The sequence below is a fragment of the Rattus norvegicus genome, chromosome 1 (genome assembly GCF_021556685.1).
Source record: "Rattus norvegicus strain SHRSP/BbbUtx chromosome 1, alternate assembly SHRSP_T2T, whole genome shotgun sequence".
NCBI classification, from domain to species: domain Eukaryota; kingdom Metazoa; phylum Chordata; class Mammalia; order Rodentia; family Muridae; genus Rattus; species Rattus norvegicus.
The window spans coordinates 150,762,146-150,783,827 of NC_141534.1; the positions used below are offsets into that span (position 1 = coordinate 150,762,146).

General features: G+C 48.2%; 1 protein-coding gene across 9 annotated transcripts in view; it reads right to left on the minus strand.

Moving 5' to 3' along the window:
• Positions 1-828: 828 nt before the first annotated feature.
• The window catches only part of Arnt2 (aryl hydrocarbon receptor nuclear translocator 2), a 161,807-nt gene continuing 140,953 nt past the window's right edge, over positions 829-21,682 (minus strand). For 5 of the 9 annotated variants that reach the window (XM_087629815.1, XM_087629871.1, XM_087629958.1 and 2 more), the window contains exons 15-19: positions 21,220-21,319; positions 18,842-18,980; positions 18,094-18,244; positions 6,859-6,995; positions 835-4,932 (exon numbers count right to left, since the gene is read on the minus strand). In XM_087629815.1, the coding sequence (XP_087485941.1) occupies positions 4,834-4,932; positions 6,859-6,995; positions 18,094-18,244; positions 18,842-18,980; positions 21,220-21,319 (626 nt within the window). In that variant the 3' untranslated portion in view covers positions 835-4,833. 9 annotated transcript variants of the gene reach the window in all.

The window sequence follows — 21,682 nt, forward strand, 5'->3', positions numbered from 1 at the left end:
TCTAGACCTGTGAACTAAAATAAACCCCTTCTTCCTTAAAGTGCTTTTGTCAGGGCATTTTATCACATTGATAGAAAAAAATACTAAGAGAAAGTCCTATTAAAACTTGTAAGAAACCTCCATGGGAAGAGGCCATACTATTTCCCATGAATGAAGTTTTCTTATCTACTTTTCAGCCATGTACTAGAACACTATTTCATTGACCCTTTAGTTTGTGTTTCTTTAAAACTAAAGCTGCTGACGTGGAATGTCATGTGTATTTGTTGTGTGTGGGCATGTATGTATTTGAGGGAGCTCCTCACTGTGTTGCCTAGGCTGTTCTGAGTTCACTCGGACAATCCTCCCGCCTCAGCCAGCTGGCTTGAAGCTGGAATTGGAGGCATGTGCCACACCCAGCAGCCTGTATTTGAATTCTTGGGAGAAACATGGGCAGGCAATGTTCACCTATTTTTTATTGGTACTAAGATGTCTGTCTTATGTTGTAGGAGTAGTTAGTTCCTTGCGTTTTCTGGACACCGGTCTTTCTTAGATGTATGATTAGAGCTGCTTTCCTCCAGGCATTCTCTTCAAAGTCGTTAGAAAAGTAAATGCCCTTAGTGTTCCTGAAGACCAGTCCAGAGAAGTTTCTAGAGAGCCTTGCCTTACATCAAATCTCAAGAATCATTAGTTTCCCTTTCTGTCCTAAGTAGTTAACACTCACAACAGGTGGCTCTCTAGCATGCCCGTACTGCATATCCTTGAGTGGATGGAGGTACAGTGTGGCTTATCCCAGTTTCCCAGGGGTAGGTTCCTTTCAAGTTGATCAATTACCAAGCTAGTCCAAGGCACTCACTGTTCAGAGCAAAGTCATTTTTTATTGTAATGAAAATTTAAAAGGCAGTTACATTAGTTATACATATAACCAGTGACTTAATACCTGTTAGTCATACAGAACATTCAAGAAATACAAATGATTTACCCACGGCACGGTTCACATCCATAAGAAAGGCTAAGAGAGAGATGAGTAAGTGCTTGTTGTTCTTGGAAGCCTGCTTGTGAAGTTTTAAGGAAACAGTTAGACAAAGCAAACTGTTGGGCCCTGGATGACCTGTGAAAAAGCTCCATTTTGCTATAGCCAGTACCCACAAGGATTTGCAGGCTACTTGAACCAACCCAGCTTAGGGCACAAGACAGGGCATGTCACATGTGGAAATGTGCCCGTGCCCTTGTGAGCTACCTCTTTAAAGCTGTCCCAGATTCTAGGCAATGGAGGAGACTGGCTGCCAGGGAGCTGGTGGCTCCTCAGCACATGAAATGTGGCCAAGTCACTCAGCTATAGATTTGTTTTTAAGATTAGTTTCATTATCTTGCCCAGGTAGGTCTTGAACTCCTGAGCTCATGACCCTTCCTGCTTCAGTCTCTCCAGTGGTGGCACTTCAGGTGAACATCAGCTTGGGAGGGGAGGGGAGGATGGATTGGCAAGTTAGGACATAGCAACCCATGGCCACATACAAAGAGGGTTTTAATTTTGTCTTTCTGTTGGTGATTAGCAAATGACTTGTTTTTGCTTGTGAGACAGGCCATAGATGTCAGGATCAGGGGAGCTCACACTGGGAGTGGCTACTGCTCATTGGCTGGACTGTGCTACATGAGATGACAGACCTGCCAGATCTGTAGCTCGGAGCTGAAGGGAGCCTGGATGCTTGCCAGTGGGCTAACCTGGGGCCTCACTGTCCTCCTAATGACAGGGGAGTGTGAGCTCCTCAGTGGATTAAGTCGCCAACCCAAATACTACTATCCACATTAGTCACTTTATGACACAAGAGGCTGAGCTGAGCGTGATGAATGTGGATGTTCATGCTGGCTCACTCCCTCCCTGAAACCACAACGAAACAAACAGGAATGACATCAAGGCAGGGTTCTAGAACCATCCTTGGCTGGCCTGGCAGTCTCTGGCCCATTCTTCTGGAGCTCCTGTGCCCTTGCCAATGACTCAGGTGGTCCTTACATGTCCCTCTCCTGCTTGCTTAGCCGAAAAGGAGCCACTTGGACTTCAGCAGGGAATGATGAAGTACAGAACTGTAGGAAGCCAACATCCCCTGTCCCTCTCTAGCCAGCTAAGACCCCACCAGGGCGGGAAGCTGGATGGATATTAACTGAAGGGCCAGCATATTGGCTTCTCTGCAGGGGACATATGAGGGGACATCTTTTGCAGGATAACAGCTTTGATTCTGACTCCCGTGTGTTTCAAAAACACTTGGGTGTGAGAAGTCCTTGTGGGATGGGATTCTCCCCCACCTCCTCCACATGTGGCTTTTGAGAATCACAATATAGAAGCAGAGGAGGTATAGAAAAGATGCAGAACTCAAGCCAGCCTAAGTTCCCACCTTCTAGCTGTGGACCTTCCTAGATAAGACTGGGGACGGGGCAAGCAGGAGCCTTTTATCAGTGCTTGCTATTGTCTGGTTTGTGGTTGCCCAAGAACGCCCCCCTCTGCTCCTCAGGACCAAGGGCTGAGGTGACTATACCCTAGACTTCTTTACAGAGAGAGGATATGAAATGATTGCAAGCAAGAATTCTGTTCTTCTTTTTTTCTGCAGACCTTTGTGCCCTGAACCCAAGGCAGTGTGACAGCCCATGTTACACCCAAGAAAAGCCCCCCACTTCCCACCAAAGGCAATAAAACAAAACCCATAGCTCCCACACTTCTTAACTCACAAGCTAAAGGTCATGGCTACTTTCATCACTGGAAGGCATTCTTTGCTCCTGAAGCTAGCTTTGGGCCCTTTCCCCCTTTTGTAACTTTTGCTCACCACCCGAGGCCAGCTCCAGGCTGCTGGGGACAGGAGCCAAATCAGGCAGCACACATAGGAGACTGCTGGGGGTTCTGAGGCTGCGATGAAGCTCAGACTGTGTTACTACTCTCCATGGAAGCACTCAAAGCTTCTTGAGGATCTCTGGGGCCAGAGTTTGTCAGGAACGGGGTCCCTTAGGGCGGGCTGCTGCCAAGGGCAGTGTGCTGAGCCAAGTTAAGTTTGCCATGAGTCCTGTGAAAACACTGGTGTCCCTCGATGCCAGGCAGAGCTGGGCTTCTGAATGGGCGGTGTTCTCCTAGGCCCTTAATCTCCATGCTCCTCCTGCCCCTGTGCATCCTGGAGCCTCTTGTACCCCAGCTCCCCGGGAGCCAGGCAGCAAGGCACGTCTGTTCTGAGAGCATGCACCGCCATAGTTCTAACAAGGGGTTCATGAAGGGACTCTGGAGGACCCCAGGGCCTGCTTAAGGTAGTTCTGTAGTTTCTCTCACATTTGGACACCAGTGGGCTGATACTGATGTGAGGTACCTGAGGTGAGGGTTGATTAAGTGAAGGGAGGCAAACTCACAGAAGCACATGGAGTGTGGGAAGGGCAGGGTGGAATGGGTGGAATCTGAACCTCTTTAAAATCTGGCTGACACAGGGACTCTGATGTCAGAGATAAGCCAGGCAGAAGCTTCTAGAACAATGGCTCTCAACCTTCTTAACTCTGTGACCCTTTAATATAGTTCCTCATGTAGTGGTGACCCTCAACCATAAAATCATTTTCATTGCTATTTCATAAGTGTAAATCTTTACTGTTATATATCATTATGTAAATATTCAAATATGCAGGAGACCTGATATACGACCCCTGTGAAATGGTTGTCTGACACCCCCAACACAGCCCACAGGCTGAGAACCACTGTTTAGAAGTTAGCTCATAGTTCTACCTTAAGACCACTGAGGAATTCAGGTCTTTGTAGAAGCATGGTCAGAGCAGAGTCCCTGGCCTCATAGGCCTGGCTATGTCCCCTGAGATACTCTTACTTCTCCTGCCTGATGAAGACAGAGGCCGGGGTGGCCCAGGGAACCCTTCTCCACCCAAAGGGTGGCCCCATCTTCTTTCCAGGTTACTGAGCAGAAGGTATCAGGCACACTTAGAGGAGAGGTATCCTAACCCTGTACAGGTCTGACTTCCCGAAGGCGCTGGGCAGAAAGCAGCTCGGCTGTCTGCAGAGCAGGGAAAATGCATTGACCTTCATGGATTCAGCACACTGTCCCTCAGGCCTAGTAGGAGAAGGGTGAGTGCTCTCACAGGTCACAAAGAGGAAGGGCTAGAAGTGGAGGATGTCTGTAAAAGGGCAGGGGACCAAAGAACTGATTTACAAAGCGAGCAGCTCCCCAGGGCTGACTTCTGGGGAGTCAGCCCCGTGGGTTGCATTCATGCTCTCCTTTGAAATGCTGCAGCTGAATGGGAACTGCTTCTCACTCTCACTGGCCACACACACTGACACACCACAGTACATCTACCAAGCCACAACTTTGACTCTCACTGTTTAAAGCACACCTGGTCCCAGGCCATCAAGGATGGGTGAGAGTGGGAGACTTACATCCTGTTCTCTGGGCTCCAGCACAGAATGTAGAGGTTATTGCCTCTCACTCTGACACGAAGTCTCCAGGCAGCAGCTGCGGAAAAAGCAGAAAGAAACCCAGCTTCTGCACCGGGCAGACCTGCTGGTGCTGCCAGCCATTGTGGATGCCAAGTCAACACTTGATGGGTGCAAACTGTCCATTAATAGATTATTCACAATGGGATTTAAGACCCTGGAGGCCCCTTCCGAGCACACAGATAAAGTACAATAAATACAAAGACCCAAATCCAAGAAGCCAGCGCTGTGGATTAGAGCCAGGAGATGCCATGTCCGGGGAGGATGGGGAATAAGGGAGATTTCCGGGGGTTCTGCAGCAGGGCAAGCTGGGTGAGGGGGCACTCTTTGAACATGGGCATCTATGGTATGATAATAGCGCCTGGGCAGTAGAAGCCTGGCTTTGCCTGAAGCTACTCAGAAAATGGAGGGAACATGCCCAGGTCAGCAAAGTCCTCGATGTTATAGTTGCCAGTCCCCTGCGTCGGGTCGCCCGGCATGGGTAGCATGTCCTGGAGAGAAGAACAGAAAGTCCCAGGGGTCAGTTAACTCACCCAGAGCCTGCCCTTGTCCCGGAGTCCAGCCTGCCACTGACTGATCGATCTCCTTGACCATCTCTCTAGTGAGCAGGTGTTCCTTTGTACAGCTCCTTGTACAGGGCAGCTCCTCGGGGCGTCAATACCTGACCCCACTGGGAACTGCTCTCCTGGGGAGTGTCATGCTGAAGGTAAACGACACCATAACAAACCTTTTCTGAAGCTCAACCAGGCCCAGGGGTGGAAAGAACCCAGCTGGGCAAGCAGAACCTACAACAGTAATTAAAACTGGACAGCCATGTCACTGCCAACCGAACAGGAGCCTGACCCTGTGTGGCCGGGGCACAGTGGCCTGTTGGGGTGATGCTATCCCAGAGTGGAAGGCCCGTTACTTCCTAGTGGGTCTAGTCCTCTTCTGCTAGACTTTAGACTACTTGTTGCTCTGAAAATATTGGGGAGGTTCCAATTCCGTAGGGCAGAAGTCCCAATGTGCTTTGTCCACTTCCCAGCCCATGGGACCACGGTGGGGAGAGAATTCTGTGGACGAATGTGCTTGGGGATAAAGGCATGCTTCCCTACCACCTGGAAAGCCGTGACTCACCGGCATAGTAAAGGCTTCAAGAAAGAAACTGAACAACTTGCTTTAATTGGTGTTTCACAAAGTTATTTGACCAAGAGGCCTTTTTATCACGGTGAGCTCGAAGACACAGTGTTAGGAAATAATGCCTTTTAGGGCCTCCCTATGTCATGGACAAGGGTAGGAGCTGGTCTTTACAGTGGAAGGAGGGAGGGAAGCATAGGGAGGGCTGGGAAAGGCACTTCCTTGTAGTAGGGAGGGAATATAGCCAGATGGACCCCTGAGGGATACCTAGCTCTTGACATGGATCTGTGAGAGTAACATTTGACCTAGGAGAGGTGTGTGAGGGTGTGTGTGTGCTTTGTTCTACAGGGCTGACAGCACTCTGGGGTCCTCCAGAAAAGCCTGGACTGCTGCTAAAAGGCTGGGTGGGCAGGCCCACCTCTAGCTGAGGGGAGTCAATGGGCTCATACCTGCACTTACAATGTTCCAGGAAAACCTGGGAGGCTGAGTGCTACATCTAGGCAAGGTCATGCCCTTGTCACCAGCACAGTAAGATTGGGCAAGTAAGGCAAGTCTGTAGTACTAGAGGTCTGGAAGTAGCCTAGATCCTCAGTCTAGAGAGTTGAGCCCTGGCCCAGATGTGTGGGCTAAAGGTCTGGGGATGGGAGTCCCTCCTTTGATTGCCATAGTGGAGAGGAGACAGGCTGAGAAAATAAAGGTCCTAGGAACCTGCAGCTTGGAGGCTGTGCATACTGTCCATGGTGAGTCCTGAGGGCCTCTAGCTCTTTTTTTTAAAATCTTTTTAAAGATTTATTATATATGAGTACACTGTCACTGTCTTCAGAGACCCCAGAAGAGGGCATCAGATCTTATTACAGATGGTTGTGAGCCACCATGAGGTTGCTGAGATTTGAACTCAAGACCTCTGGAAGAGCAGTTAGTGCTCTTAATCTCTGAGCCATCTCTCCAGCCCCCAAGGGTCTCTAGCTCTTAGAGGGGCATGGACCCTGCCCCAGGGTGAACTCTCCTACTGTCTTTGGTTCCATACAGCCCTCCTAGACGTTGGTATGATTCAGGATGCAGCCTCTCCTGTGTGAGTGCAGCTGAAAGGCCTAAGGTCCCTGGGCCTCTCCTGTGTACCTGAAGGGTTTAGCTAGGCAGGACAGGACCTTCCATCCATTTGTGGGCTCCCCATATCGCAGGCTGGGAGGATCTCTTGCTGGCTACCGGGCAGGGCAGGCAGAGGTGCAGAAAGGGGCATAAGGAAGCAGAGAAGGCGCAGGTACCTACACCTACGAGAAGGCGCTGCTCGCTGGATTTACCTGGAACACTTCAGTCTGGCCAGGCTGCTGGTGGGAGTGCTGCTCACCGCTCTGCTGTCCGTGATGCTGGCTCTGCCACTGGGACCAGACCTCTGAGGGCCGGCCCTGGAATTGCCCTCCACTCTGTCCACTCTCAGCTGAAACACCCAACGGACAGGACACTTAAAAAAATCATCATGTGGTTCTGGGAACCTAAGACTGGGGACGTGGCTGTCATATTCTGTCATCTCTCCCATTATAGTGCCACTCAAGGGCTCTACACTCCTGCAAGGCACGTGCCACCCAAACAGGCCTCCTCTCTTCCTGACAGAATAAACTGAGTGGGGAAGACTGGAGGAAGCCCTGTGAAGTGTGAGTGGGTGGCCAGAAAGAATAGTTTGTTTTGTTGTTTTGATTTTTTAGAATGAGCCTGTCAGGTGACTGGTGCGCCAATCCTTCTGTGTTCCTGTGGCTGCTCATGGTGGCCTCAAAACAGAAAATAGGAGGAATGAGAACGTTGCCTATTCTACTTTGGGGACTTAGCTAAGAGGTTATTGAGTGTGTGCAGAGCACGGGCATGTGTGTGTCTTTATGCATGTGTGTTGTGAGCATGTAAAGTACAGAAGAGAGGCTCACTTGTTACTCTTCACACTTAGAACAACCGCCTCCCTGCCCGCTCAGTCTGCAGCCAAAGCCACCCTTTCACTTCCCATCTCTCCCTCACTGAGTTCTCCACAGGCTCTGGCTGAGTCTCTGCTCCCTTGACGCCATGTCTTGTTACAGTGACTTCCTTCCTTTAAGCTCACTGTTCCTGCTGTGTTCTGACTTCCACTGCCACCCAGATCCATTGGGCTCTGTCCCCGCCCTTCTGGGAGAGTGACACTGCTTACAGATAGCCAGAGGTTCCTCGGGTGTGGCTTCTATCTGCTTCCCTTCATGTCTTGGTAACACTACCCTCTCATCCTGTTCACTAGTCGATACTTGGCAGCCACATTCCATCACCTCCTTTTCCTCATGCCCTTGCCCTCTTTCCTTTTTATGAAAATAAAATTTATTAGCAAGGGCCTGTAGGTCTGTGTGCAGATGCAGGACAGTAGGTAACTCTTGGGAGTCAGTGCTCACCTTCCACTGTGAGTTCTGGGAATGATCAAACTCGGGTCACCAGGCCTGGCCTTCTCCCCACTGGGTCATCTCACTGGCTCTGCCACTGTGTGCCCCTGGCAGGCCCTTCTCTTGCATTTTCTTGGTTAACTCACGGTCCTAAGGAAGTGTGATCCTAGGATCTAGCCTCAGTTTAGTCTTCTCTCAGTTGGCCTGCCACACCTGCACCCTCTCTTAGATGGTGCCCGTCATATTATACTGGCCCTGAAGTGGAGTAGCTAAGGCTGTGTCCTATCTCAGCCGTGCCAGGCAGCTTTAATATAGACCTAAGATGGCGTCAGTAAGTTCTTAAAGGTGGTGAGGAGGGAGGGAGGACACAGGAAGGAGGGATGAGGGAGAAAAGGAGGCAGGAGGAAGGAAGAGAAAAGGAGGGAGGGAAGGGGACAGACAAGGGGAAGGGAGGAAGAGATGGGGAGGGGAGTGAGATGGAAGAGTGTGACCATGCTGTGGTAGTCATTTGCATCTGAAACCTCCAGGTTACACACAGTGATGCATGGTGAAGTTTTCTCAGTTGTACCTCAGGGATAGTCAGAGGTAGAGAGAAGAGCAGCAAGAGAGGACTGGAGAAGACTGGCTCTTTATTCATACCCGAGTACATGGTTCTTATAATTACAGGTAATATATTTGAAAATAAAAAAATTACCTTCTGAGACAGTAAACCCTTTTTTTTTCCGGAGCTGGGGACCGAACCCAGGGCCTTGCGCTTCCTAGGCAAGGGCTCTACCACTGAGCTAAATCCCCAGCCCCGACAGTAAACCCTTTTAAACATTTGCAACAGGAAAAATCAATTAATTGTGCTGTTTTGGAGAATGGCCAAATCTACCAAAGGATGGAAATGACAGTACTTTGAAGCAAGGACAACTGCATGCTACACATTAAGCTCGTCTTGGGTACATTGTTTCAATTCACTTCCAAATCTAAGAGATGAGTCGGCTACTCATATTCTTTAGATAAGGAAACTGAAGGCTCAGGGATATCAACAGATTTGCCCTATTCCTTTTTCACATAAACCTGGAGGTTGAACTTAGATACCCCGGACATGGAAGCCTTCACTAATTCGATAAATAGCACTTAGGTCTAAGACATTGAATGAATGGAGACCGACTCGGTCTGCCAAGGAAGGAACAGAGTTCAGAGGTCTCTGAGGGAAACACGGTTGGTTACCATGGGGGCATGGAGAGCAGGATCCCACCTACACCTGAGTCTTCCTAGAGGAAAAGAGTGTGAGGGATAACCTGAAGGATGGTGCTAGCCATAGAAGGGAGACTTCAGGGGCCACTGAGGGAACTTTTGATTTTCTAGAACTGGACTAGTAACTTTTAAAACTACAAAGTGAACATGACCTTCAACAGGACTGCTCCTGTCTGAGGGAGAATTGTGGGTCTTTGGCCTAAACCCAAACAACCTGCAGATGGTCTGCAGGGGCTCTATGTGGCCTGTTCCCAAAGTACACATAAAACTCCTTTCTGGAATAGCCCAGTGGTCCCTAGCATCTTTGCTAGGTCATTGTTCCAAAAGCTAAATGTGCAATTAAAAGCCATGAGCTGGGTTTCAAACATATTACCGTCCATTTCCAAGCTTCCAGAGTAAGACCCAGGCTGCTGCAGCCCTGTATTGATGGATCAGCTCCTGCTGGGCCAAGTGTCTGGGATAACTGCACTGTATCTCCTATCTGGAGCAGCTCAAAACTTGTAGACCCTAGTGCAGTCTCTGGTCCTAAGGGACTGAGGCAAAGCCGACATCATCCATCTTTCTAGCTAAAGTTTAACGCTAGACTTCATTCTTGCTCACCATCACCTTCCTGGGAGGTGGCGGAGGGCGGAAGTTGCTCTAAGACTCCTATGCTCTAACAGTCCAATCAGACTGTTCAGCGCAGTTGGGTTTAGCTTAATGGTTCTTGGTGAAGGGAACTGCTGGCTCTTCTCATTCTCACAAACAGCAGGAGACAAGCGGATAAACACACAGGGAGACTGATAAACATCGTAGTAAACAGACATCCCAACCCAGTGGGGATTAGATCAACCTGTCAACAGAGTAAATGCTGAGAAATCCTGCTGGGTAAAGTGGATGTGCCTTGATAGAGTCAGCTGCTTCCTAACTAACCTACAGTGAGGATAAGACAAGGACCACAAACTTTTCCCGGCTCCTTTGGCAGGGTGTTCACCTTTCAACATTGATTAATACAGTCAGGCATGTCTAAAATTCTTCAAAATTTGTAGGTTAAAAGCGCCCATGGCTGAGATTTGGAGCAGGACTAGGAAAGGAGGAAGAGGGCGCTTGTGTCTGCCTTCCCCCTCTATCTTTGCATTCTACTTATCAGTGGAAGAAGCTTCAGATGTTTTGGGAATGATGCATTCCGTTTTCCTCCAGCCTCCACTCCATCTGGACTGGGTGGAGCATTTGGGGGAGGAAAATTTCCTGTGCTTTCCAAAAGGGGCTCGCCTGGGGCGCAATGGTGTCTTCTGTCATGGCCTGACTTGATTTGTTTTCGCCTGTCTGTTCTTGTGTCATTATGACCGAGTTGCTGGTGCTGCCTCAGCCGAAAATTGAAAAGCAGATGCTAAATTCAAGACATGGACATGCTGGTGCCTGCCAAGCCACTGTCTCTGGAAGCACGCTGCCGTGCAATCCAGGCCATATACCAGCCATGGAGAAGAACGGGAAGGAGGGAATGCCCGCACACTTTAGAGTCTTAAACTAGCCTTTCTGAGCAAGCTGTGGGTTTTGCTTCCTGCGTTTTTATAAGAAACATTATACACCAATGACCAGATTGAGACAGAGAGATTAACAAATTTGGGGATTCAAGTTGTACACTACCTGACAGTACTAACTTGTTTTGTCTAAGCTCTAAATCCATTGTTCATTGCCCAACTTTGAGATATTGAACTGCCCTCAGTTTCTGCTTGTGCCAGTAGGTTCAGAGACCAACCAAGACTAGCTAACCTCTCCCTCGTGCTATAGAGAATAAGCAAGTAGAAGTTCTGGGTTATATAGTAGGTGTGCTCTAGCAGAGTGAACGCAGGTCACTGGATCCCAGCTTTCCTGTATGTGTCTCTGTCTGTCCTTTCTTCATTTTTGTCATCGTTCTAGTCATCTTTCCAGATACAGCCATGTTGGACGTGGCACCAATTAGGCCTGTCAATCACCTGGCCAGCAGATCAGCCCTCAGGAAAGTGGATTCTTCTGGGGACATAGCTAAGGAGATGGGAAGAACTATTATCCCCTCAATGAGATAAGGTAATTACACTCTAGAAGCCCCTCCTGATGCTGTTGCTTACAGGTCTTTATGGTTAAGCCTGCTTGATTTTCTGAGTTCTAACTTAAGAAGTGTGATTTGTCCTTTCTTCTTTGAATGCCATCCAAACATCTAAATGTGGTTAAGCTGATACCCTGAACGTTTTCACTGTTTCTCTTATGGGCCTGCTTGCCGACCTCCATTGTTGACATTAACCAAAAGACAAGACTATCTTTCTTCTCCACCTCCCTCCTCTTGAGAGATGTGAGGAGTAATACTTTGCCAGCTCTGCTGTTTTTTTTCTCTTCTGAAATTTGAATAAAATTACTATCAATCAAGCTTCCTTCTGAGTCAGATTTTAAATAATTGTATAAAGGAGACTGAGGGCCTACAAAAGTGACATGTGGTGACCACAGACAAACTTTAAAACTACTCCTTTGGATTCAAGACAGGTGACCATTCCAGGATTCAGATAAATTCCTTCAGGTGACTAGGCCCCCCAGGGCTGACCCTCTGGCTGGATTGCTTTTGAGAAGATTTTACCTCAAGCTTCTCTTCTCTTTCCATTTTGCCCTTTGGTACTCTGCCTTCATACAATAAATAAGTCTCTTCTTCCTGCCTCTCCAGGCTCGTTCCCTTGGGGCTAAGGGCCAGGCTGAACGGCAAATGTAAATGTCTTTATCTTTTAGATTGTTTCCCTGTGTGTCTGTGGCCAGTGGTCACATGGCTAAATGTAAATGGCACTAAGTTCAACTCCCCTTTCTCTCTGTTGTCAGGATTACCCTTTGTATCATGACTGTCATTCCCTGAGCCGGAGAGACCATGGATTGAAAGCAGGAGAGGCATAAACTAACTAGCCTAGCAGAATTGGCCATACAGACCCCTCACCCAAATAGAGAACACCAACATTGCCTTGGACCACGTGTACCATGCTCTCAGTTGAGTGTATGATCTCAAGGGTTCCAGGAAGTTGCTTTTCTAACTGAATGTAGCTGCCACATAAAGGCTGATGGATTTGAACAACATGGTTTCTGGGGAACTCCAATGTTTGCCACCACAGAGTCTCATAGAGCCCCTGGTCTCAGCCCATGCAATCCTCATGTGGAAATAGGGCATCCTTCTCCCTCCTAGTTTTCTTCATGTGATACCAAAATAGCAACTCAGATACATGCTGGGGATATTTCCCTCTCCCTCCCAGGTCTCTCAGGGACTTTTGCTCCACCAGCAGCATATAATACCGAGGACTGAAAATCAAGGAAAATGAAATGTAAGATCCAGGTGACATTTTTGGTATTCTGGGTGAAAATTAGAAATTGTGGTTTAAAAAATAAGGGGGGGGGGCTGGTGAGATGGCTCAGCAGTTAAGAACACTGACTGATCCAGAGGTCCTGAGTTCAATTCCCAGCAACCACATGGTGGCTCCAAACCATCTGTAATGGAATCTGATGCCCTCTTCTGGTGTGTCTGACAGCTACAGTTGATAAGGTATGCACTCCCTGACCTTCAGTTGAGAACATGATATTTACTATTGTGTTTTACCTACAACTTTCTTCTGTGCATGCAATTTTGTGTCCATGTACAGGATCTGTCCTATGCAATTATATGTCTCATGTCACTCACTCTTATTTTACACGCTCTTCTGTTTCCTGCCACATCTCTGCTAACCTAATTCAAGCGCTCTTTAAATTAAGAAATAAAATGGAGGTAAAGCTTGAATTCCACTAATCAAGACAACTTGTAGGTCATGACCCTCACTGGTTTAGAAACCATACATGCTGGCTGAAGAAAGCATGCTATCCCAATTCCCAACCAAAATAATTCAGGCCTTATAGGATAGTAGCAGAATTTATACAGAGGCAAACAAGATCATGTATTGGCATAACTGTCAACTGGGACTTATCTTGGGAGGTAGCTGCCAAGACTGGTCCATACCTAGTCTGTGAGATGCATGGATCCTATGGGCACTCATATCCTTTAGAGGCGAAAGAGCATGTTATTGTGGAACTGTCCCCACCATTGGTAGAGGACATCTGTGTGATCAGCCAAGAATAAGATGGTAATAGCCATGTGACGAATCAAATGGTGGCACCCATGTGATTGCTTAGGACTTCCAATGCAGCTAGGTTCCTTGAGGATCCACTCCCCACCCCAAATGTTTCTGTGACCCAGGCACTGATTCATCCATATACCCCATTCTGCCTACCTTCACCCGCCACCCCATTTTGCTTTTCTGCATACCTGCAAAGATCATAGAAACTAAGGACCTAGACAGGACTCTCACAGGACACCATCGGTTCTTCCCTATGCTTTCTTAGCACCCAGAGTAATTTATCTCAGAGACCTAACCACCCAGATACCTCCTAGAAAGAGGGATATAAGGCAAATGCTAACTGTATTGCCAGTGGGGTCGTAATGACCATCATCTTTACGTTCTGCTCACTCCCAGTATCCCCAAACTCATTTTCTTCTCCTCTTTTCTCTAAAGAGGAAATCTTGGGTGGACATAGGAATTTGAAGTCCAGGATCCCACCTTGCTGAGCTAGACAGTAAGGGTGAGAAAGGGTGATGGCACAGCCCCTGCCCCAAAACTAATAAATGTCTAACCCCATAGCTGGAGAAATACTGGGACTAAGTGTTTCTCCTCCTCTCAGGACCCTGGTGCTGCCTGCTCTTGTAGCGCTACCATAACTGTTCTCAGCCCCTCTCTATTCATTTAGTATAGGTAGTCCTATTTTTTTGTGGGTGTGGGGATAATTCTTCAGGCAGAAAGAAGTTCCCTTGAGCATTATATCAAAGCTCAGGGAGACTCTGCATGCTTACACTTTTAACATCTAATGGCAATATAAGGTAAAGAAAGCCCAAGTCTCTTATGTACGCAAGTTTCTTCGCTGAACCTACTTACCCACTAGTTCAGGTTTGGCTTCCTTCCTTCCTTCCTTCCTTCCTTCCTTCCTTCCTTCCTTCCTTCCTTCCTTTCTTCCTTCCTTCCTTCCTAAGAGGCCTTACTCTACTGAGGTAAAGGAAACACCTCAGAGATGCTCCCAGCAGGAACTTGCATTCAATATTTATGACTTAATCCCTGAGGAAGAGACTATGCAGGTACTTGGTTTAAACTCTGGTGGGTTAAGGTTGAGTCTCAAAAGCATTTGGGACACAAATCAGTGTTCCTAACCCTTTGGGGCTGTGCTCAGACACACTTAAGGGTAACTGGTGGAGGTGACAGAGGATGGGATGAAGGCTGTTGTGAATGGGCAAGGGGAATGTGAAGGACAAGTCCTGTTTTCACTCCACAGGCTCTAGGGCTTGTCTCTATCTACTAGGGAAGCATCAAAGGAAACTTGACTTCAGTTTCCCTGCCTACACTGTCTTTGGTATAGCCTTGAGAATTAAAGTTAAGGTTAAACACGGGCATCTAAAAGAGAGTGGACTAATATAATAATGTCACCTGGCTCATTACAGGACCAGCAAAGAAAAATAGATAAAGACCTAATCAATAATTCCTATAGATAGATCCATTTTGTAGGTATCAAGGAAAATGGTCTAAAGTGCCTTTTGTACATGTAGACTTCATGGATGTCAGGATAGGGGAAAGTAGAAAGAAAAGAAGGAAGGAAAAAGGAAGGAAGGAAGGAAGGAAGGAAGGAAGAAATAGACGGAGGGAGGGAGGAATCCTAATTCCCCTGTAATGCTGCAAGGTGCTGCTGCCAGTGTCCCCTACGAGTCCCAAGGTTGTATCCATGGAGCCCCAGAATGCCCACAGGCAGGGTTCAGCTGGTGTTCACAACCGCACGTACACTGCATGGCCTGCTTTAACTGTTTCATGCTTATTTAATAATTAATGAAACTGACCATTAATGGAGACTGCTCTACTTCTCCTCTACAATTTCCTCCACCCCGTGAGGTTGACAGTAAACCCCTCCCCCAGATCCTCTTTCTAATCATACACTCTCTCCTCTGACCTTGACCAAGGTCACCCCCTTCAGTAGGACTCTGCTTCTTGAAACCCTGGACAGCAAATTCTGAGGTATCTAGTAGCAGGGACACATAGCCACCTTCTCAAGATACAATTCTCCACTGAGGTAGGTTTCCTCAGCCCTGTGAGGCAATGCTGCCTCCTGAGATGGTGGCTCCTCCCCTCCGGCTGGGCTCTGTCCCTCTCTCCTCAATCTCTGTTCTGATTTCCTTCCCTGGTCACTCTCACGGCCAGCCCCTCAAACATGCTGCTCCTGCTTCCTGCTCCACCAGTATTTTTCTGGAGTCATTGTGTGATGCCTTGAGCGTAGGGTCACACTGCACTCCTCAGTCCTAATTTTTCTGCCTCAGAGTCCCTGCTACACCTGCACAGCAGAGTTCCTACCCTTCTCATTATCACAAACCAAGGGACATAGTGGTGGCTATCTCTTCTGCTTATTTCTTACTCTCTGAGGAGTGGGTCCAAAGAGATAGGAAGCACAGGGCAGAGAGCAGAGGGCCACAGCTTTAAACCTTTCTTGGTTCCACCACTGATGCATTAGGATAGTGGTTCTCAACCTGTGGGTCATGATCCCTGTCTCGGGTTTGAATGTCCCTTTCTCAAGGGTCACTTACGACCATTGGAAAACATTGAAAATTTACATTCTGATTCATAACGGTAGCAAAACAACAGTTATGAAGTAGCAACAAAAATAATTTTATGCTGGGAGTGGGGGTCACCACGATATTGGGAACTGTATTAAAGAGTCAAGCGTTAGGAAAGTTGAGACCCACTGTGTTAGGAGAACTTGGGTTTCCATTGTTTCATCTGAAATGGGAATAAGAATGATCTCTCCCTTATGGCCAGGTAAGTGCTAAATAAATTCAAACATGTTGAAACACCCAGTGGACACCTCCTGAGCAGTGTCTAATAAGTACCTAGTAATGACCAGCTGCTGGCAACAGGTAGCACAACTGGTTGAGTTGAAAGTCCCAGTGTGTGACCTGTTCATGGTCATTAGAGTTGGCCAGTGGCTTCTGCCTAGCGTCCTACTCCTCTTACACTTTCAGCACCTGGCCACTATTTCATGGAGAGGGGCCAAATGCACATGATTAAGGCACTGGACTGCTGGGGCAGGGAGGAGCCTGCCCACCTGTCTTGTCATGGTCACATGATGCTCCCAACTCCTCCCAGAGGTACACGCCATCTACCTCTCTTTTGAAGACCTTCCTGACCCTGTAAAAGAAGTAACCATTCTCCCTCTCCCCAAGGCCTCCATGAAGATCTGTGGAGTGTCTCTCTTCTTCCTGTTACCCATCTCTTCTATCTCTGCCTATAACTTTGACTGTGCTCTAGCCTGAGCCTTTCTTTGGGCCAGCCCAGTCTCTTCCTGTCTCCCGTGCTGGTACTGGGCCTGGCACTCATGAAAGATGGCTGAATCATTGTAAGTCTGGGTCACTACTCTCAGACAAAGGGAAACACTACACATGAAAGCAGGGAGGGGCACTATCCTGCGAACCAAGGTCCTTGTCCTCAGGCTGCAACAGAGCTGAGGTCCTGGCTGACTGAGAAACTGGCTGACAAATTTGTGCTTCTCACACCCATGTGTGACCATAAGGACATAAAACCTTGGTGACCCGGTGAGGACATATAAAGGCTCAACGTGTGTGCTACACATAAATAAGGTTTATGCTGGGGGGACTGTTAGTTCTGATAGGAATAGACAAACCTGAGGTCTTGGGACATTGTGGCCAAGACCTTGGGCTTTGAGGCAGAAGCATTACTGTCAGTGGTGGAAGTGAAGAGAGGTAAGAACAGCTCATAACTGCACTGTCTGATGATAGGCTAGTGTACGGGAGGGGCACTTCCCATAAGACTGACAGGTGAACCACTTAAATGGAAGCTTTTAACTTGACAAGTGAAATGAGGGAGTTTAGGCTTGGCTTCCTGCTCACCCAAGGGTGATGGGTCTGCATAGACAATTCCTGGGTGTCCCACTCTTGGATGTCACCCAGTGACTGCAGTATGAGGAATCAGGCAGGACCTCCCCTTCTGTGGTGTGTGATCTTGGTGTTGGGAGAGATGCTGGTATATATCAAATAGACAAAGAACAACTGAGACTGAAACAGAGGACACAGCCACAGCCACGGCACCCATTATGGCCTAGGCCTTTCTCACAGAACAAGGAAATAGTCGCATGAGATAGGATACCCTAGTGTGAATCTAGAATTAACCTAGGAGACAAGCCTCTGGGAGTGCATGTGCATGAGGGAGTTTACGGGTTAGACTAAGTTGGGAACACTCCCCTAACTGCGGGGCATGACTATTCCGTGGGCTGTGGAAATAGAAATAAATACCAAGGAGAAAGTGAGCTGAGCACCAGCATTCATCCCCTGCTTTCTGACTGCAGCTACAATGGGACCCTTCCCATGATCATGGACTGACCCTCAAATTGTGAGCCTAAATAAACCATTGCCTCCCGAAGCTACCTTTGTCTGGTATTTTGTCTCAGAATGAGGAAAATAGCAAATGCACCTTGCAGACAAGGGACTTTCTGGTTTTATTGACACACCTGGCCATTCCAGGCTTCTCCAGGTTTCTGAATGGAGACTCTTTAACTTCTGGAATGCAAAAGTCTCTGCCTTGGGCAATATGGGGCTAAACTAGCAATCAGGTCATATCACAAGAATGAGGCCTTGTGACTTGAAATAGCAATGTTGAATCACAAGGTCAAGGTATATACTTCTATGACTTAGGATACCCGAGGCCCTTCTGATTGTAGCCAGATAGGAGAGTGTGGGACACTGTGGGGCCCTGCCCTATATTCTGGCAGCCTTGGGGTGAGCTTAGCCCCTGGACAAATGATGCTCAGAACATAAATTCTTTCTATCATTCATCCTTCACCTACCAAACCCTGGAGTCCTGTTGGCAAGACTGGGGTATGCGTTTCCGCTTGGTGAGGAGGCAGCTGGGCTGGAGAGAGGACTGTAGGATGAAGGGTCGGCTGGGTAGGGGTGGCTTGATCCAATTCCGAAGGCAGATGACTGCGTCTTGCTGGGCTAGGGTAGGATTTGCTATGATCAGGACAGAAAGAGGCAGGACCAACGAGCTCCCCACTGAGCCCCACCCTTGAGATCACATCAGGGACAGCAGGCCCTGCTTCCCTCACTAGTGCAGGGTGGAGTGGGGAAGTTGGGCAGAATTCTGTCCCTGGAGACTTGGGATGGAGCTGCTTAACATTACTTTGAGGGCTACAATAGCTTGGCTTCTCCAAGTTCAATTTATGGAGACCTCTTAGCTGAATAAGACCTATCCTTCCAGTACCTTCCAGGGAACTAGGAGTGTTGGTTGCATGGTTGGGTGTTTACAGGCCCTCTTGGCATAGTAGTTCCAGAGTTTCAAAGTGATGAGGGATTTGCTCTTAATGGAGAACCTTTGGGTACCCAACCTCCTGTTCCATTTCCCAACAGGAGGTTGTAATGAGGGTGATGATCAGACCTGGTGTAAATGCTGGGGATCCAGCTCTCGAAGTGCCCTATGGATGGTGAGGGCTCCTGAGGACCTGGGAGCACTGACCTACCCTCAGAGCTGAAACTAAAATGTAGATGGTGGGTGTTCTGCCACTCTGGGTACCCAGGTCCATGTTTCACTCATACCTGCCCTGGGAAGGGTGGACGGCTGCCTGTCCATGCCACCTGGCCCTGGTTCAGCTGCCGGGAGATCTGGGATATGTTCTGGCCCGTTGAGGAGGAGGACTGAATGTCATTCACTCCAGGCACATGGACCACAGAAGAGCTAGGAGAAAAAAAATACTTATTCCCAGGAAATGGCCTGCTTTCTTGAAACTGTTACAAGACTCTGAGCTGCCTTGCTTTCCTGATATCTCCCTTCTTACACACTGCCCAGAGGTCCTTACTGGCTTCTATTCTCAGGCTCCTTCTCCCCCAGGATCTGGCAGCTCTTACACTTGCCCACCACCTTCTTTCCCTGAACACTCCCAGCTCTCTACAAAAGATTTCATTCCAAGAAGAGACACGAGTCGCAGAATACAAATCAGACTCTGGTCTACCTGCTCTTTGTGCTTTAGTTAATTTGTCCCATTGGGGCACTGAGAAGAAAGCTTACAGCCTCTGGACATAGGCTGCAAGCTGTCAGTCTCAACACAAATACAAACCTGGGAATGGAAGGCTGCTGTATGTGGCTGATGGCTTGCTTCTTCTGCCTTCAGATGAATTAATTTGGTGTGCCTTTATTAGGCACCTGTAGTATGTATAACAATGTGGAGCTTGCTGCATGCCTGATGAGGATGCCCTGACACTCTACTACCAGGCTTCTTCTAGGAGCCTCTTGGGCTATTCGAGCTCTAAACTCATCGAATTTAGAAAATTCGATGACATGCATGCTCTGGGCCCTCCTTGCTATCTCCCCGGTCTGTGCTGGGGAGGGGAGGACAGGCTGTAAATGCATCTAGTGAGGCAGTGGGCTGTATCTAACTTTAGGTTGTTCATAGAGGTAGGTTTTTCAGTGGATTTGGAAAGAAAGACTTTTATTAACTGTATTCTAACCTTTTCATATGCTTTCCAACTCCTTACAGATTGTAAAGCAAATTCGGTTGTTCAAACATCATGTGTGTCTTCCTAAATGAGTTTACTTCACGCCCGTGTCCGCTCCTTCCCACCTCCTCCAGATGGATGCCTCAGAGAATATTTTCTTTTTTGTTGATTTGTTTTTTCAAGGGAGGCTCACACTATGTAGCTCTGGATGACTTAGAACTCACTACACAGACCAGGCTGGCTTTGAACTCACAGAGATCTGTCTGCTGCCTCCTGTGTGCTGGGATAAAAAGCACGTGCCATCATGCCCTGCAGAGGATGACTTCTTTATTTTTCCTTTAAAAAAACAGCTACAGTAATCATATAGTGTATAATAAATTCTGACCTCGAACTCATGAGAGTCTTCCTGCCTCAGACTTCTGAGTGCTGAGATTACAGATGAGGGCAACCAAGCCTATTGTCTAAGTCATGGGTTTCACTCTGCCACTATCATACATACCCATTACTTTGGTCACATTACCTATGCGTCTCCCTTTCTTTCAGAGGACATTTTCTGGACATTGTTCCTTGTAGTTCTTTTTCAACACATGCCTCAGCCTGCACAGCTCTTCTTAGGACGCTGACTAATGGGGACAGCTGTACCCATGCCTGGGGTTTTTGGAACAAAGTGCAGGCCCTTGTGCCCAGCCCTCCGTAGGGCTGCTGGTCACACCTGCTGCTGATGTAGGAAATCTGTTCTTAGAACATCAAGGAAGGGAGATTCCTATCCCTTTGTGGTCAATGTAATTTCTGGGCACTGGGTTTGTCTGTTCCCTGCAGGATCTCTGAAGCCCTGTTCAGTGTTGGGCCAAGCTCAACTGGGATGTAAGAAAGGTACCGCCTTACTGTGCCTGGTGCATGTGAAGCTTCTAGGGAGCTTAGGGGTATCTGTTGTGACACAGGAGGATGTCTTCCCGGAGGACTACTGACCTATCCTTTGGCAGTCCTCCTGGGTTCTTGCTTGCTTTCCCAGAAGAAACTTGAACCAGGTCTGGCCCTCAGTGGTGATGTCAAGCTTCTTCAGTGAACTATCCCATGCCTTGATGCTTATAGCCAGGCACCCTCCTGAACCCCTGAATGGTTCATAAGGCCGAGGCTAAGATCTGACGAACCACCTTTTCTCCTTGCACTTGGTCATGGACTCAGCAAATTAGAGAACAGGGCAGTTCTGGCTACCTTCTCAATGGGGCCCTACCTGGATCTTGGTTATAAACCATCCCCTTCCCCTTTTTCCTGCAGGATCACAAAGAAGATCAGTATATTCTGTGTCTGAGAGTCACTGAAGCCCAGTGCCTACAGAGGGCTGATAGAACACAGATAGCAGTCCAAAGTCTCATCCTGGCTCTATCCCACAGTACAGGAATGGCTGACTCCTGCTCAGTCACAGAGCCTATGCTGGCACTCAGACTTTTATTCCTACCAATCCCCTCCCTGGCACCTACCTGAAGGCCTTGCCCGAGTGCCCGGCAGGGAATGGACTTCCTTGGGAGTAGATCTGCTGGCTGCCGGATGCTGAGGCTGAGCTCATCATCTTCTTCTCCGCTAGGAAAACCATAGGAGTTTCATGTGAAGGTCCCCCTGGTGCTGCAGGCCATGAGGGAACACCCCACATGGGTGGGAACTCAGGAGATCCACATAGGACAGTCTCCTCACCTTCACCTTTGCATGTGCTCTCTTAGGCTCTTGGCTCCTAGAATGGCCCTGAAGGCAAGCCCTCAAGAGTGGGAAGGTACTTTTGTATTTAGTCCTTCTGTTTCATAGGGGAGTACACCCTAGGAAATGTGCAAAGAGGTGAGGGCACCCAGGGTAACCTCAGCTGCCTGGCCTTGGACCTATGCTTGGCCTTTTGTGTCACAGAGAGGTCACTTGGGATGCTCCTTGAACTCTCCCCTGCCTCCGTTTCCC